Below are 18,958 nucleotides of genomic sequence, written 5' to 3'. Positions count from 1 at the left end.
AAATATGAAATTATTTATACAGGACATATATAAAGTTTAGTGAATCATTTTAAGCAAAAGCAAGTCAAAGACTAGAAGATCCAATATATTTTTATAACATTCAAGTGGATCATGAAAATAGGATGACCGTTTTTTTTCTTTTCTTTTATGGAGGGATGTGGTATTTCTAGATTGGATTATTAAAAAAAAACCATCTTCATGGATCAGGATCAAACAATGGGAAATTCCATAGAAAATGTTTTCGTTAACAGCCAACATAGCTCGTGTTTATGATATATTAGAATAAATACAACTCAAATAAGATTTTACTCTTAAGCAAATGCTTGAAGAGTTTGAATGTGTACATAACAAATGGTTGTCTAAGTTGTATGAAAGTGGATATAAATGGTGTAATGATTGTGAAAAAGAAGCTACTTGAAGCATTAGATCAAACAAAAAGTAGCATATGTGGAGAATTTAGGTACAAGTGAGATGGAGATCGTCTTGGAAGATGAATCCAAGATTGACAACGTTGGTTATGATCCATCAGAAGAACAAGAGGAGGAAGTAGAAAGAAAATGGAAAATGGTATTAAGAAACTAAAGAGGAAAATTGGGCTCAAAGAAATAGGTTCAATAATTTTGTGACCTTTTCCCAATCCAACGTTAAATAAGGATTGAGGAACAAGTAAGAAACAACGAACATTTTCATTTCATTTTATTCCATTCCATTTTTGCATACCAAATAAATTATAAGATTTTATTTTGTAAAGGTTTAAATAGTTAAAGCTGTTGAACATAAGCAAATTGAGGGAAAAGAGATTAGGACATTCTGCTTGTACTCATTGTTAAATAGTAGAATTGATATTTGATTGGACTTCAAGGATATAGGTACAAATTATCGAACCTCGTAAATCTTGAGTTGTACGACGAGTTTTTGTTTATTTTTAAATTTTTAAGTTTTAATTACTATTTTTTATTTTGTTAGCTTTGTTGCAGATTTTTGTAACACATGAAATTTTGATTATTCCTCGTGTTCAACAATTTAAACTATTTAAATCTTTACAAAATAAAGCCTTATACTTTGTTTGGTATGCAGAAATAGAATGGAACAAATAAAATAAAATTGTTCCTTATTTTTTAACATGTTCCTCAATCCTCATATGGTGTTGGATTAGAAAATCCTTGCGTTCAATAATTTTAACTATTTAAATCTTCACAAAGTAAAATCTTATAATTTGTTTGGTATGCAGAAATAAAATAGAATAGAATGAAATGAAATTGTTCTTCATTTTTTACATGTTCCTCAATCTTCATTTAAAGTTGGATTAAAAAAAAAAAAAAAAAGTAGAGGCACGTTTCACGTGAAAAAAAATATTTTTTTTAATTTCTCTTTATAACTATTTAGAAATATAAAACAAAATAAAATTTGTTCCCTACAAGCCCACAACACTGCACAACTTCTTTGTCTACCTAGAAGTCTGGATGGGCAAATAGAATTCCAAGAAAATTGGTCAAAATGTCTCTATATGACAAGTAACAAAATAAAATTTGAGCTGCAAAGAGAAGGGCTAGAGCTCCTCTGTTGTTTGCAAATGAAAATAAAAATTATCATTAGCAACTCCATATTCCATACAATTACACAAGTTGCAGAGAAAGAGGAAGACTTTTACATCAATGACCACAAAAGCCAGTGCATAACAACAGAGACTTGACCACCCTCATCATCTTCCAGTTGATTTTAAAAAAATAAATGAATAAAATAAACTGTACCGTTGCTCTAGTGAATCTGTGAAGAAACAAGAGATTTTCTTCTCAGGGAAGATGCCTATTCAAGCTTTTGAGCGGCTGCTTGAAGCATTTCGTCTCGCGCAGCATCCCACGACGTAAATCATTGACTGAAACATGTAACCAACAAATAAGGAGTAAGGACAACAGCCATGGTAAAACTGAAAATAAAATCATTACTTAACACCCCCAAAAAATTGTTAAGGCCCCGTTTGCTAGGAAAACAGCTCTGTTTTTTTCGTTCAGTTTTTTTTTTTTTCGAATAAATACGAATATGCTCTCTTGTTTTCCAGTTTTTCAAATTTATACAACAAATTTAAAAAATATATTTTTATTGTTTTCTATATTTTCTAAATAAATCTTTACAAACTAGAAAAAAATATGATATTTTCATAATTATTGAGAAATCTGAAAATGTGAATTATTTTTCACAACCAAACAGGCCCCTAAGCGGTCCAACCCACCAAGCATCTAAATGAAATAGTTAGCCATGTAAACCAGTAGATGTACAAGTGGGAAGTCCTTTTTTCCCCATTCTTTCCATCAGAATGATCAAATATTCAATTTTATTTGAATTTTTTAATTCATCAGTCCAATCAAAGATTCAATGTCATGAATCTCCTACGACAAGATTCAAGGGATAATTCTTACCAAAACAACGAACAGAATCACATTAAAAATTGCAACCACTCTCCATTCAGTTTTCATGTATTGTGCAACTCCAGCCCTGGAAAAGAAGCAGATGGTGAGCCAATGGCAATGATAATGATATATCAGAGCAGTCACAGAGAGTGAATATGGTAAGAAATCATGCTTACTTGCATGAGTCACAGTCATAGCACTTGACAGCCCGGGAATTTTTGTAATGCTTGCAATCCTTGTTAGAGCTGGTTGGATGAAAGCTCAAGTCATAGTACGAAGCATTGACAGCAGGATAACCACACCTGAGTTTGTTAAATCCCAATTTAAAAAATCACTTACATATGGCTTTATTATTCTATTTCTTTGATCTGCATAGAAGAAGACCATAAAGAAGAGGCCACCCTAACCCAATTCCTGCTAAAATATTTTATGCAAGTTGTTTGATTTGTCAGCATTTTTTCTCTTTTTCAGTGAGTATGCATGAGGGATGCTACAAGCCTGCAAAGAGGGATCAATGGAGAGGGAGAGGTGAAGGGTAGGGGGGTTTACACCACGTGTACAGAACAAAGAGGCACCTACTCGGAGGGTGGTCGACAGCAACCAGCCTCAATGGGTGTTAGTTCAGCCAATTTATATTGTTTAAGAGTCTGCACAAAACAAGTAAAAACATCATCAGGGATGCTACAAGCCTGCGATACACAGCGCAAAGACAACATAAAGTTTTGACAAAAACCTTGTATTTTCTGGGCAGGTTATTGCAGTCATCAGATTTCACAAGACAACTTCTCAAATGCTTCCAGTTTTTTGTGCTGTTCAACTGAAATGAAAGAGAAAATTCCAGTATAACAATCCAACAGATATCTGTGCTCCCAATAAAAAACAATGCTTACTTGTTTTAGAAACCATGAACTGTAATCTTGAAGTTGGTACTCCTTGTACCTGACCAGACAAGAAGAGATTAATCACTGCCATCTGGGCCAATTGCAGTTTATCCCCATTAATTAATCAGCAGAAGTAAGAGATTAGGAACTAAGTGCACATTTAGTAGGTACAGATCGAATTTGTCACTTTACTTTTGCATGTTCTTCATTCAATTTCTTAATCTATTCCATGCTCACCCACTCCATTCCACAAACAAAACGAGGACATAAATTCCTTCTATTATAATTCATGGGCAATTGAACCATGGTCTTAAATTTTCATGAAGTTGTCGAATTTTCTGTCAAAATCTCTGGTTTCCATCACCCTCAAAATCAAAATGGAAGTCGATTACCATATTGCATAATTTCCATCAAAATCTCAACGAATCATCCAAAATTTATCGAAATCTCAAAATTTAGTGAAACTTGCTGAAATTTTAACTATACAATAAAATTTCTTTGAAATTCAAATGAGAAATTTAGGAGTGAAATGAAATTTCTCTCTTAATTAAATTTATTTATTTTTATCAGTACAAAAAATTATCACAAGTGCTTATAAAATTATATGAAAAAATAAACTTACTACAACATTTTATTTAACCATTCATGTCTAAATTATCATTATTAGTATAATAAATAATATTCAAACAATTTATGAATTTCATTTGACTTAACTGAATATGTTTAATGCAAATTATCTTACAAATACATTTGATACACATACTATATTACAACTTTTCCACCTTATATACAACCTAGATGTATTTAACTTGTAATATATTAGTCCTCAAACTTACATTATTATGTTTGTTAACCATTTCTAAAGTTTCACAAAGAATTTCATACTTTACTATTGATTTCCGTCATTTTTTCAAATCGAAATTTAAATTTAAATTAAAATTTCCATCGCAAATTCTGTACTTTTGGAGCTTTGAAATTTGACTCAAAATTGAAATTTGACTCAAAATGAAATTTAAGACACTGCATAGAACAAAGAAACTATTCTTCCCTAAAAAGAAAGAATCAAACATATTTTGTTCCCTCATGACATATGCTATGCTTACTCACAGCACATGCACACAAACACGCGCGCACAGAAAGATAAACATAGAGATTTTGATGTTTTATTTTCTCTTTCATTTTTAAATTATAGAGCTCAAGTTCAAAACCCAAGGTGACAAACTAATGACTGCAAATAGGTATTCCTCCACCCAAAGAAAAAACTGAGAAACAAAAATGATGCCATGAGATGAATTGCCTTCTCACCTCAAACCAGCTACAGTATGACCAGATCCATTATTTGTCACAATAAACCTATTAAAACAATGGAAACAATCAAATAGCCACATCTAATATTAGAAGGTATAAGAAAATAGCAGGACACAAAATTATAAATACACCAAAGAAAGGTTTACTGAGTTCTGATTTGAGCTTCTAAGATACTGAACAAATGCCAAGCAATGATTAGATGATGATGATGATGAAGGGAGGTTAAGCAGATGCAAAAAAAATAATTTACTTTCTTGATTCTCTCCATAATGCAAAAAGAACAATTCTTTATTCCTAAACAGATACTAATTGTAATGAATATATTTGGTCCACTAATGATAGAACTCATTTCCAACCTCTAGAGCACAAAATATGGCATCTGCTATATATAAGAACTGTTATCTTATTTGCAATCATTAAAAATATTAAATAATATGAAAAGCAATTTGTTTTTTTCTTTTTCTTATAGTGATGCAAAAGATCAATCATAATAAACCAACATGACATAATGCTTTGTAATGTCTTATGCAACTCAAAATTGGTTTTTAAAAAAAGCAAATAAGTGTACAAAAGGCATCTAAGAACATGCCAAAGTTTGTCTTAGAGGAAGAACTTGATATGAATGAAGAGAAGACAAAGTATTGTTAGCACCGGAGGAGTCCATAGGTGGGCTTGATACACATACGTGAGCACCAACTTGACCCAAAAACTTAAGCCTATTGGATCTTGGGCCCAACCACATATATAAGGACTTCCACTATATTTTTTCAATGTGAAACACAAACTCACAAGTGGAATTCTCAACAATATCTTCCTCAGTTGTAAGTTCCAACTGGCAACTTCCCCCTTAAACAGAAATCGTCTCTCTCACAGGAGTAAACCCAATTCTCTAACAGTTGCTTAAGTGGGTCTTACCCCGCATCTTACATGTCTCAGAAATATTCCACATACCTTTAAACCAATCCTACCTCCCAAATCTTGATCCTACTTGTTAAGCTAAAATGGAAACGGAGAGTACTGATGAGTCTTGATGAACCTTGATGAGGATGAGCTGCGGATGAAGATGAGCTGTTAAGAAGCCAGCTTTGCTGCGCTGGAGTGAGAGTGTCGGTGCTAATCCATCCCATTGAATCCCATTAAACACCTTCCTTTACTATCCATCTCATTCAACTATATAATGGAGAACTGTGTGCGTGAATGTGATGTGAGTGAGTGTGAGAGTAATTGTGCTGAAGGTGAGAGAAAGAGAAAGGTGTGAGAAAATGGTGAGTTCAGTTGAGTGGTGTCCCCTCCTCCTCTTGTATTTTCTCCCAAGTTATAGTGAAATTCGGTGTGCTCCGTGGACGTAGGTCAGATTAGACCGAACCACGTTAAATCTGGTGTTCTAATTTTGCTTGTTTATTTTAATTGTCGTGTGATTGTTGTTCCTAGATTAATAGATCCCTAACAATTGGTATCAAAGCCAGATGGGAGCAAAATCGCCAAATCGGAGTCACTATCCAGTATCTCAAAATCCAGTTTTGAGCACACCAACGTGTTCCTTTTGACGAGACAAAGCCAACGGTGCAAACCGGAGCTCGAACGGAGGTCCCAAGAACCCACACGCGCTTCCAAGGTATCTGCAACTCTTCATGCACCTCCAAACGCGCTCTCATGCGCCATCACGCGCCGAACAGCTCACGGCGTGTGCTCTGTCAGCGCTGCGTCAGCAACCGTGTCAGCGTCCAGTCAACGCCTCGTCGGCATCGCGTCAATAGCCGTGTCAGTGTCGTGTCAGCGCCTCGTCAACAGCCACGTAAGCGCCACGTGGCATACGGTCAACCACCATGTCACTGTGTGACATCAGCTACCACATCTGCAACTAGGACCCACTCTACCACGTAGGCTGCACGTCAGAAGTCGAGACCCACATTGCCACGTTAGCAGCCACGTCATCGTCTGGTCCCACCTTTGCCACGCCAGCAAATGGCGTCAAGTAACGGCGTCAATATATTCCATTAAAGAGGAGAATATTCCGTTAAGTTTAATGGAAGGTTGACCACTTTGACCAGGCTTTTCGGAGTCATTTCATGTCCGTTTTTCAAACGACTTGAACCATTCCTAAGGTTTTCGGCCATTCTGGATCCAATCGAGCTGTCCGTTTGAGTTGATTCCATCTTTAGATAGGCAAATCGAGATGTCGAACGAAAAGAACTCAAAGATCGAGATGTTTGACGGCACCAATTTCGATTTCTGAAAGATGCAGATTGAGGACTACTCGTTTGATAAGGAGTTACACTTACCATTAAAGGGAAAACCAAAATCCATTAAGGAGGACGAGTGGGAGTTGCTTGACCGAAAAGCTCTCGGAACTATTAGGATTACGCTGGCAAAGTCTGTTGCCTTCAACATCAAGCACATGATAACCACCAAGTCTCTTATGGATGCGTTTTCCAATATTTACGAACAGTCATCAGCGCAAATAAGGCACACTTAATGAAAAAGTTATTTACCATGAACAAGTCTACAGGTGAAAGTTTTAGTAGACATCTGAACAATTTCAACGAGCTGTCGGATCAACTTGCCTCATTGAAATCACGTTTGATAGTGAAATCTGTACCTTATTGATTCTTAATCAGTTGTCTGAGAGTTGGAAAGATTACTGCAATCAGTAGCTTTGCAGGAAAATCAAAGCTGAAGTATGACGAGGTCATCAGGATGATTTTGACAGAAGAGATCAGGATGCAGTCAAACAATGCTTCCACTTCAAGTTCAGCCTTGAACGTGGAAAGCTAAGGGAGAGATTCATGGAAAGGAAGCGGGCATGAACAATCAAACAATCACGGCAGATCTAGGTCCAGGCAGTCGAGATCCAGAAATCCCAGAGGTTCCCAGGGCACAAAGAACATTGAGTGCTGGAACTGTGGAAAGACTGGAACTGTGGAAAGACCGACCATTACAGAAACCAATACAAAGGTCTAAGGAAAGAATATGAGGCGAAGACAAAAGCAAATGTCGCCTCAAAAAAAAGGTGATATGTTGATATGCTCTTTGGAGAGGAAGAAGGAGCCTTGAGTCTTAGACTCTGAAGCCTCATTTCATGTCACTTGCAGTAGAGATTGCCTAGAGATGTATACATGAGGTGACTTCGATAAGGTATACCTTGGCAATGATCAACCATGCGACATAGCCGGCAAGGGAATTGTGAAGATCAAGATGAACAGGTTCGTATGAAAGCTAAAAGATGTCAAAAATATTCCAAACTTGAGAAGGAACTTGATCTCAGTTAGACAACAGGCTGATAAGGGATATACCACAACATTTATTGGCGATGAATGCAAGATTTCAAAGGGTGCACTGGCGATTGCACGAGTTAATGGAACACTTTATGTGACCTCTAATGCCTGCATGTCTATTTTAGTTGCTATAGGAAATGACGATAGCAACATTTGGCATCAATAACTTGGTCACATGAGTGAGAATGAACTCAGGATGATGCACTCAAAGGGAAAGTTGAGTGATCTACGGTCAGTAGAGATTGATATGTGCGAGGATTGCATACTCAAGAAACAAAAAATGGTCAGTTTCCAGACATACACCCGTACCCCAAAGAAGGAGAGACTTGAACTAGTCCATTCAGATGTAAGGGAACTAACAACCGTCTCATCCACAGGTGGAAGGAATTACTTTGTGACATTTATTGACGATCATTCTCGTAAGGTATGGGTTTACTTTCTGAAATATAAATCAAACGTCTTTGATGCTTTCAAGACTTCAAAAACAATGGTTGAAAATGAAACTAGTTTAAAAATCAAGAAGCTAAGAATCGACAATGGTGGTGAGTATGAAGACACCAAGTTCAAGAAAATCTGCTATGAGCATGGTATCAGAATGGAAAGAACTGTGTCAGGTAAGCCCCAGCAAAACGGCGTAGCCGAGCGGATAAACCGATCGTCGATTGAAAGAGCCATCAGCATGCGCATGCAGTCAGACCTACCAAAGCAGTTCTGGGTAGAGGCAGTCAACACAATAGCATACTTGATTAACAAGAGTCCATCAATACCATTGGACCACAATCTACCAGAAGAAGTATGGAGTGGAAAAGAGGTGAGACTTTCACATTTAAAAATTTTTGGTTGTATTGCATATGTGCGTATCAGTGATCATATCAGAAACAAGCTTGATCCAAAGTCCCAAAAATGCACCTTCGTCGGTTACGGTGAAGATGAGTATAGGTATTGCATTTGGGACGACGAAAACAAGAAAGTGATCATAAGCAGAGACGTGATCTTCAATGAAAAGGTGATGTACAAAGACAGACACACAATAGAACCCACAAAACCAGTTCAAAATGAAACAACCTATGTAGACTTGGATGATGTCCTAGAAGGTGTTGCAACACAACAGCAAAACACCGAGAATCCTCAGGCAGAGAAGACACAACAGCAAAACACTGAGAATCCTCAGGCGGAGGAACTTGTGGAGCAGATCATCACACCACTGCCTCCTACTCCAGCTCCGGAGCTTAGGAGATCTTCTTTACTACATGTACCAAATAAGAGGTATATGAATTATTTACTTCTTACAGATGAAGGAGAACTCGAATGCTATGATGAAGCATGTCAGGCGCGAGATTCGAGCAAGTGGGAGCTTGCGATATCACCTCCAACAAAACATGGGAACTAATTAAGTTGCCCAAAAGTAGGAAGGTTCTTCATAACAAGTAGATGTGATCAAAGAGGAGCATGATGGATCTAGGAGGTACAAAGCCCAGTTGGTAATCAAAGGCTTCAACCAGAAGGAAGGAATCGACCACACCAACATCTTTGCACCAGTTGTGAAGCTAACAACCATCAGAACAATCTTGAGCATTGTTGCCTCAAAGGGCCTACATCTTAAGCAGTTAGATGTGAAGACAGCATTTCTTCACGGTGATCTAAATGAGAAGATTTACATACAACAGCCAAAAGGATTCTCAGTAAAAGGTAAAGAAAATCTTGAGTACAGATTGAAGAAGAGCTTGTACGGTCTCAAACAAGCTCCCAAGCAATGGTACAGAAAATTTGATAGCTTTATGCGCAGGAAAGATTTTCAGAAATGCAATCCACTGTTACTACTTCAAGAGATATCAATCTAGCTATATCATTCTATTGCTATATGTCAATGACATGTTAGTTGCAGGACTAGATATAGAAGGGATCAAAAAATTGAAGCAGCAAATGTTAGAGGAGTTTGACATGAAGGACTTGGGTTCAGCAAAGCACATACTTGAGATTCGGATCTCCAGAGATAAGCAATAGGGAACGTTACGGTTGTCTTAGTTAGAGTATATTAGCCGTGTTTTACAGAGATTCAACATGAACAGCACCAAACTGGTAAATACACCATTGGCCGATAACTTTCACCTCTCCAAGGATCAGGCTCCCCAAACAGATGAAGAGAATGACTTCATGGCTAAGGTACCTTACGCTTCAGCCATTGGAAGTCTCATGTACGTCATGGTTAGTACCAAACTAAACATTAGCCAAGCAGTGGGAGCTGTCAGCAAGTTCATGTCAAATCCAAGGAAGACTCACTAGGAAGCAATGAAGTGGATCTTGAGATATCTATGTGCCACTATTGATAAGTTCCTATGTTTCGTCAAAGGAGATTTGAAAATTAAAGGGTATGTTGATGCTGATTTTGCTAGTGAAATTGATCACCACAAAAGTACCATCGGATATGTGTTCACTGTTAGCACAACATCTGTTAGTTGGATGTCACTGATGTAGAAAATTGTTGTCCTATCCACTACAGAAGCTGAGTACGTAGCAGTTACAGAATACAGTAAAGAGATGATTTGGCTTCAAGGTTTGTTGACAAAGCTCGGAATAAAGTAGGAGAGAAATGTTTTGCATAGCGACAGTCAGAGTGCAATAATCTGGCAAAGAACTCTGCATTTCAGTCTAGAACCAAACACATTGGACTTCGTTATCACTTCGTCAGATCTCTGTTAGAGGACGACGTGTTGACACTTGAAAAAATCCAAGGTAACGGGAATCTAGCAAATATGTTGACAAAGGTGGTGACTATAGAGAAGCTGAAACTGTGCTCAACATCAGTTGGTCTTCATGCTTGAAGACAGATTTGAGCACATCATTTATCTATATACTGGTTGAGATGGTATCTCCATCTTCAAGTGGGAGATTGCCGAGCTAAAATGGAAACGGAGAGTATTGTTAAGTCTTGATGAGCCTTGATGAGGATGAGTTGCGTATGAGGATGAGCTGCTAAGAAGCCAGCTTTGATGCACTGGAGTGAGAGTGTTGGTGCTAATCCATCCCATTAAATACCTTCCTTTACAATCCATCTCATTCAACTATATAATAGAGAAGTGTGTACGTGAATGTGATGTGAGTAAGAGAGAGAGTAATAGTGCTAAAGGTGAGAGAGAGAGAGAGAGTGAGAGAGAGAGGGAGAGAGAGAAAGGTGTGAGAAAAGGGTGAGTTGAGTTGAGTGGTGTCTCCTCCTCCTCTTGTATTTTCTCCCAAGTTATAGTGAAATTCGGTGTGCTCCGTGGACGTAGGTCAGATTAGACCGAACCACGTTAAATCTAGTGTTCTTATTTTGCTTGTTTATTTTAATTGTCGTGTGATTGTTGTCCCTAGATCCCTAACAATACTCAGATCCATCTTCCAAGCTTAAATGATTCTTATTGGCCTCGATCACACACTTGATCCTTCAACAGTTAGCACATCAGGAGAATTAACTTCATGCCTCGATTTTATGATGTTGTTTGCCCTGAGTTATTAATCATCGACTCTGATACCACTTGTTAGCCCAGAAGGAGTCCACAGTTGGGCTTGATACACATAGGTGAGCACAAACTTGACCCAAAAGCTTAAACCTATGGGATCTTGGGCCCAACCATGTATATAAGCTTTCATCTTCCACTTTATTTTTCCAATGTGACACAAACTCACAAGTTAAATTCTCAACAAATATGAACCTAGAGCATAGTATATGCTCAAGAAGGTGATACATATGTCATATTTCTCAAATTCCAATATGACCAAAACCAAAATATATTGTTTCTAGTTCTTTCATAAGAATGATTCATCGTGCTAAAAAATGACAGAAGACTTGGAGAGCCAACAGAGAACAAAAAGGGAAGACAATTTTCAAAAGCGAGGACCATTTTTTTACCAAAAAGTAAAAGAACTATTATTATTTAAACTATTTCAAGTCAAGATGAAGTTATGATGTACTCATTAGTAGTTCAAGGTGATGGGTCATAGTGAAGGGCAGTAATGAACAGAGGTGGGTGGTGGTGACCAACGGTGGCGATAGTGGCCAATTGAGGTTGGTTGTGATGGGTGGCAATGCATGGTGGTGGTTGGCAGTGGTGGGGGAGTTAAAAAAACATATAAGAAAGTGCTGAGAGTTTTGGATTTTATTCAAATTCATAGAACACATCATTTTATAAATCCTAAAAAGGGTGTTTTTTTCAGGATTGTGTCCGATGAACAATTTTGTAAAAATGACTAAGCAAAGACAGTTTTTGTTAGTGCCGAAGGAATTCATGGGTGGACTTGATACACATGGGCGAGCACCAACTTGACCCAAAAGCTTAAACCTATTGGATCTTGGACCCAATCATGTATATAAGCACTCATCATCCACTCAAATTTTTCCAATGTGGGACAAACTCACGAGTGGAATTCTCAACAATTTCTCCCTCACTTGTGAGTTCCAATTGTTCTCCCTTGAACAGAAACCGTCTCCCTTATGGGAGTAAGCCCAATTCCCCAACAGTTGCTTAAGTATGCCTTACCACTACCGCCTTATGTGTTTCGGATTGCATTCCACGTGCCTCTGAACCAATCCTACCTCCCATGTCTTGACCCTATTCGGATTCATCCCAGACTTAAATGATCCATATTGGCCTCGATCACACACTTGGTCCTCCAACTATTAGCACGTTAGGAGAATTAGCTTTACATCTCGACTTTTACGATGTCGCTCACCCAGAGTTACGAACCGAACCATCGGCTCTGATACCCCTTGTTAGCATCGAAGGAGTCCATAGGTGGGCTTGATACACATGGGTGAGCACCAACTTGACCCAAAAGCTTAAGCCTATTGAGTTTTGGGCCCGATCATATATATAAGCACCCATCATCCACTCAAATTTTTCCAATGCGCGACAAACTCACAAGTGGAATTCTCAACTATTATTAGGGATATGGGAGCAACAATCAAGCCACAAACAAAAAATAAACAAGCAAAAATGAACACCAAGATTTAACGTGGTTCGGTTCAAACTAACCTACGTCCACGAAGCACACCAAACTTCACTAAAATTGGGAGAAAATACAAGAGGAGGCAACTGCACTCCACTCATCTCAACTCACTCTTTCTCACACCTCTCTCTCTCTCTCTCACCTTCAACTCAATTACACTCACATTATATTTCACGCACGCACATCTCCATTTATAAGATGGATGGGGATGGATATAAATAGAGGATGGTAATAAGGTTATTAGCACCGAGCCTTGATGAGCTGTAGGGAGACAACCTTGATGAGCTATAGAGAGCCAGCTTTGATGAGCTGTATAATGCCATCTTTGATGTGTTGTAGTGTCGGTGCTAATCCCAACTCATCTCAGTGAATCACCTCATTGAACCTCAATACCATCTTCCATTTATATTCATCCCCATCCATCTATATAAATGGAGATGTGTGTGCGTGAAATGTAATTGAGTTGAAGGTGGGAGAGAGAGAGAGAGAGAGAGAGAGAGAGAGAGAGAGAGAGAGAGAGAGAGGTGTGAGAAAGAGTGAGTTGAGTTGAGTGGAGTGCAGCTGTCTTCTCCTCCTCTTGTATTTTCTCCCAGTTTTAGTGAAGTTTGGTGTGTTTGTGGACGTAGGTTAGTTTGGACCAAACCACGTTAAATCTTGGTGTTCATTTTGATTGTTTCTTTTGCTTGTGGTGTGATTGTTGCTTCTAGATCCTCAATAGTTTTTGCACCTCCTATATTTTCGAATAAAGAAAATTACACTCGAAGGGCCGAAACCTTAACCAAGCGGGCTCTAAGAAACTTAAATATTCTTTGACAGGTCTTGGCTATTATATGTACCATTGAGGAGAATCAACTCCCACAAAATACCTACATCATATGATTGTTGTCCTTAATTCTAGACTCCTAAAACCATATCATTCTTCTAATTCTTGGAGTGCATCTGAAGTAATATCAACTAAGGACTTTTTCGTGATCATCTGCTACTCGTTCTAGTCGCCAAGTTAGTAGCACAAATCCCGTTTCACTCATCTACTTAAGTTAGAACCACTATCTTCAATTAGTTTGGGAACATTTAAAATGGCGTATGAAAATTATTTGTGTAGTATGATATGACTCAATAACCAAGTTGTTTAATAACATAAATAAGAAAGAGTAATTTATTTAAGCTAAAAGTCACCTAGACCACTTTAATATTTGTGATGGACAATAGGCATCTTTATAAGTCCTCCAAATCACCCTCTCAATGGGCTATAAGATTTTTGTATTTCTTTTGCTTCTTCAGTTCATGTTTTGTTGTTTTCAAATGTCCCCTCGTTTTCTAAAAACTTTCAACCCACACCACAGTGCTATACCCTGGAGCGATAACGGATTTATTGTGCATGATCAAAACTACTCATCAGTCATCTCCTTATTGTGAAAAAGATTTTTTCAAAAAGACTAGTAAACTGATTAGGCTAATGAAATAGAAGTTACTCCAGACACATGCCATTTTGTCAAAAACTTAGGGGAAACATATCCTACATGCATTATAATATGAAAACTCTTTACCAATTCAAGTTATCCTTACTAAGATGGTTAAGAAATTGTCATCTCAATCTGTAATCCTATTTTTTTTCCACATAGGAATAGCAAACAGCATTTTAGTGCTATATTTAACACAGATTGAAGTTAAACTAGACAAAAGGAGCTTAAACTTGCATGATTAAATATTTGGCACATGGGCCTAAATATCCCAAAGATGGACATACCTTACCACATCAAGAGGTTTTGTGATAAAACCCACAAGCAAAGATAAATATAGAAGTACACCATTTAAATTATATTGGGAGTTATCTAGTCATACTAACACACAATTTTCTTGGCACAAATTACAACAATTGAAAAGTATGCAAGATGTTCCTAGAAGTCAACTGAAATGCAATATCAAATGAATGGATATCATGTCGAAATTTTGATACATGTAGCATATTCAGAAATAAAATATTCTACATTGATCCATAAATCAAAGGCACCCCAACTTTCAACTGGGATCAAACATGCCATGAAATCATCAACTCCATGAATTAAATAATGTTGAAAAGAAAAAAAAAATTAATTACTGTGAAAGAAGTATCACTAGCCAGCACAACCAGCAATTAGACAAATACCCCTTACTGCAGTTTGAAGCATAAATCACCCAGATAGAAAGTAAAACAAGACAATGTATGGTTTCTTGACCACTGAATTGTAGAAGTGATACAGAAAATCATGTAAGCAAATACATATAATTTGATTTTTGCAAGATGATTGAAACCATGCAAGGGAATGACCACAAGACGGGGATATTAAGAAAATGATGTTAAACATGTCATTTTTCTTAATGCAAAACCTGTGGAACTTTGAATAGAAAACACATGATTGCAGAAAGTTATAGTATGTTTTAAATGAAATGCATTACAACATGTTTTAGCTTCCAAAACCAGAAGTACTTACGCTAATACTGTGAATACCAGGATTGCCAACAAAATAAAGCACAGCATAATGAGATACTGCAAGTAAGAGGTCAAGGAAGGTCCAATAGAAAATGAAATATGAAACAAAAGCACACAAGAGAGAGAGAGAGCATCTAGATGACTTTTATATAACTATTTCATTTATTTATAATATACATATTACATTTATGTACATGTATGTAAGTGTGTGTGTGTGTGTGTGTGCACGTGAGACAAACTCATTTGACAAGGATACAAGCCATAACAATATGGAGCTGTTCTTCCATGCACCCAAGAACCCAATTATAGATCTACAAATCAAAGAAACAAGAAAAGTTAACAGTTAAGGGAAGAAAAAGTGTAAATGACTAGAAATGAAACGGCATCCATGGAAACCAGAAATCTTACACTACAAAGATGACAGCACCAAGGCCTAAAACAGGGAGAGCAAGGGACCTTCTACAGGTGTCGTGATGCGTGCTCATCCATACCCCAAAGCCCATTACAACAATTGCTAATAGCTGTGCGCAAGGAATAAATCAATTGAGCACAAGTTTCCCTTCTCAGTTTTCTCTTCTCTTTTTTTTTTTTTTTTTTTTTTGACTGATAAATTCTAATGGAAATTTACAAATTTCAATTAAGGAACAAGCAGGGAATCTAGATTTTGATCACAATTTAGCCGAGTAGCAAATCTAGAAATCCAAAAGGGAACAATAAAGCATTAATATCTAAGTATATTGAACTAATGCACCCAATTTCAAAATAAATAACAAAAAAGGATCAAAATCAGACTTACCTTTCAAGAAAAAAACGAACAAAAACAAAATCAGATTCTTAAAGACAGACCCAGGAAAAGAAAACTCGCCAATTTAGGAACTAGTGAGCAACAACATAAGCGAAATCTTGAGCATACCCAAAAATAGAAGAAGTGCAAAAAAGGGACATTTCATTTAGCAAGGCGCCACAGAATAAGTTAGGAAACATAGAGAGAAGAATCAAATGGTAAATAAACAGAGAAGATCTTTGCTGAAATTAACAACTAAACAAACAAACAAACTGAGAAGACGAAGAAAAAAGAAAAATGCATACCATAGTGAGAAAGTTGATCCATCTGATGACAAAGGTGCTCGTTCCCACACCCATTTCTTTCTTCCTCCTTTACTCTCTCCCTCAACAATTATAGAGAGCGAGAGAGAGAGAGAGAGAGGTAAGGAGTGAAGAGTAAGGATAGAGGATTACGGTGGGGTTACCATTAGATGGCGTGAGGAAGCGACCTAAATACAGAAGCAGAGTCGTCTCCCTTCGAGCTGTGAGCTATAGCAGTTGCACAGCAAAAGGGAAACGGCAGGCCGGAGCTCCGGAATGGCCTGTCTTCTCTATTATCAAGTTTCAAAATCTAATATTGCTTCCTGTTTTCAAAAACAAAACGTAAAAGCGACGCAGTATAAAAAAAAAAAAAAAAAGCCATTAAAATAGCATGTTTTATTATTATTTTTTTCTTTAGGAATGAGTTACTTTCAAGTCTTTAAGACATAATAAAATACTAAAAAATTATTCTACTTTATGTTGGGTTAGTTCAAGTCAAAAATGCATTAATTTGGTTTTTTTCAAAAATTAGTATTGGACACAACATTATTAAAAAATCTCCTCAACAATATATTTTAATAAATTAAAATTTTAAAAATTAATTTTTTTATATTTTAATTTTATTTTTCGATATAAATTAAAAAATAACATTAGGAGATTACAATGTTATGGTTCGATGAATAGGATGGTTTTAGTTACAAGAGATTGTATAAATAAAACATGGTGTGACACTAGAGGATCCGAACGGCTCGTTCGTGCCTAGAGTTCCTATGCAATCAAAAAAAAAAATTATATCTTTTTCTTTTTGTTTAATAGTGGAGCCTCATGCCACAAGATATCATTATTTTTAATATATAAAAAATAAATATATTTAATTACTACTAACATTTATTTTAAATTTATAACATATTTATATTTAAATATGAGAGAAAACCATGTCAACGTTAAATTATTCAACTTAGACAATCATGTCAAATGAAGAGTGAGACTTTTGACTATTTTATCATTTTGGTCATACAATAAAATTTGTTTAATTTTTTTTTTATTTAACAAATTATTGCCTAAATAATTAATTGAGAAAGTAATAAGAACATATATTTATTTCTCGACATATTTCTCACTTAGCATAATCCTAAATTACCATTTGCTTAGATCAAATAAAATGCATGAGTTATTATGTTTAGTATTATAGCAAGTAATTAAAAAAGTTATTAAATTGGTCATTAATGAACATATACTTATAATACTATCTATTCAAATTTCCCCACCCCTTTCCAAATCTTAAATTCACAATTTCACTCCTTCACTCCCTCATTCACCTCCACACTCACAAATTAACATAACTGATGAAGCATTAAAAAAAAAAAAAAGGACAACTCGGTGCACAAAGCTCTCGTGCATACGAGGTTCGAGAAAAAGTTTGAGGAAGAGGCGGATCACAATGGATTTATAGTATTGTGGCTCCCACTCATGAAGCATTGCAACTATTTAATCTCTAAATGTTATTTTCTTTCAAATTCTATTTTACAATGTACTAATCTTGATATTGCGAAAAACTCTACATAAACAACTAGGTTTATCTCTTTGGTGCATCAAAGGTTTTCATCCACAAATGTAATTTTTTTTTATTTTTTTTTTGTAGTGTATTAATCTAATTCTTGCAGATCACGTGATTCCTCCTTTAATTCAATTTGTGTATTTTCATGCCTAATGTAGAAGATATTTTTGACCAATTGACTATTTAGATCAATTATAGATCAACGCGATTCTTCCTTTAATTCGATTTGTGTATTTTCATGCCTAATGTAGAAGATATTTTTGACCAGTTGATTGTTTAGATCGATTGCAGATCAACGTGATTCTTCTTTTAATTTGATTTGTGTATTTTCATGCCTAATGCACAAGATATTTTTGATCAGTTGACTGTTTAGATCAATTTCACTTTTTAAAAAAAAAAAATTATTGGGGGATATCACAGAATGTCTCTTTAATTAATTTTTAGTATTTATTATGTTTTTTTTATTCTTTTATTGTTATGATTTGGCATGAGGAGAGGGATTGAATTTTGTGAGATAGAGGAAAAAAGGAGAGTTAAGTTGAGAAATTCCATTTTAGGAATATAAATACGGTTGACATAAATTAAGTGCAGACTTAAAATCACTCTTAATGGTTTCCTTTTTTTTTTTTTTTTTTCAAAACTCATATTGGTTGTACTGTATGCAATTAAATATTTGCATACATAATTATTTTCAATTATGTATGAAAGTATAAAAAAGTAAAGAACCCATTATGGGTGGTTAAGAAATTAAATAACAAATTTTGTTGGTGTAATGTAGAAATTTGTTGATTAGCCAAAACATTGGAAGAAGAAATTTGCTCCATTTTCATTTATGAAGTTTCCCTAACCAAATCAATGATCTTTGACTTATTTTCACTCAAATTTTTCAAAAAGTAAATTTTAAATTTATGCTTTCGAAATGAAAATATCATTAATTTATTTCACGCTAATTAAATCATTTCTTCAATAAAAAAAAATCATGATTA

At 35.9% G+C, this 18,958-nt stretch overlaps 1 protein-coding gene across 1 annotated transcript; it reads right to left on the bottom strand.

The window, feature by feature from the left end:
• Positions 1 to 1,563: 1,563 nt before the first annotated feature.
• On the bottom strand, positions 1,564 to 16,774 carry LOC131164552 (tetraspanin-10). The gene is made up of 11 exons (XM_058121826.1): positions 16,418 to 16,774; positions 15,737 to 15,849; positions 15,585 to 15,639; positions 15,330 to 15,385; positions 4,595 to 4,642; positions 3,299 to 3,347; positions 3,142 to 3,225; positions 2,988 to 3,055; positions 2,585 to 2,710; positions 2,418 to 2,493; positions 1,564 to 1,876 (listed from the first exon to the last, which is right to left on the bottom strand). Exons 1-11 carry the CDS (start codon positions 16,469 to 16,471, stop codon positions 1,811 to 1,813), a joined length of 795 nt encoding a protein of 264 aa, XP_057977809.1. The 5' UTR covers positions 16,472 to 16,774; the 3' UTR covers positions 1,564 to 1,810.
• Between the last annotated feature and the right edge of the window lie 2,184 nt (positions 16,775 to 18,958).

This window comes from Malania oleifera, chromosome 9 (genome assembly GCF_029873635.1).
Source record: "Malania oleifera isolate guangnan ecotype guangnan chromosome 9, ASM2987363v1, whole genome shotgun sequence".
In the NCBI taxonomy this organism is placed as follows: domain Eukaryota; kingdom Viridiplantae; phylum Streptophyta; class Magnoliopsida; order Santalales; family Ximeniaceae; genus Malania; species Malania oleifera.
The sequence above is the reverse complement of the archived record's forward strand: the minus strand, read 5'-3'. Positions and strand labels throughout refer to the sequence as shown.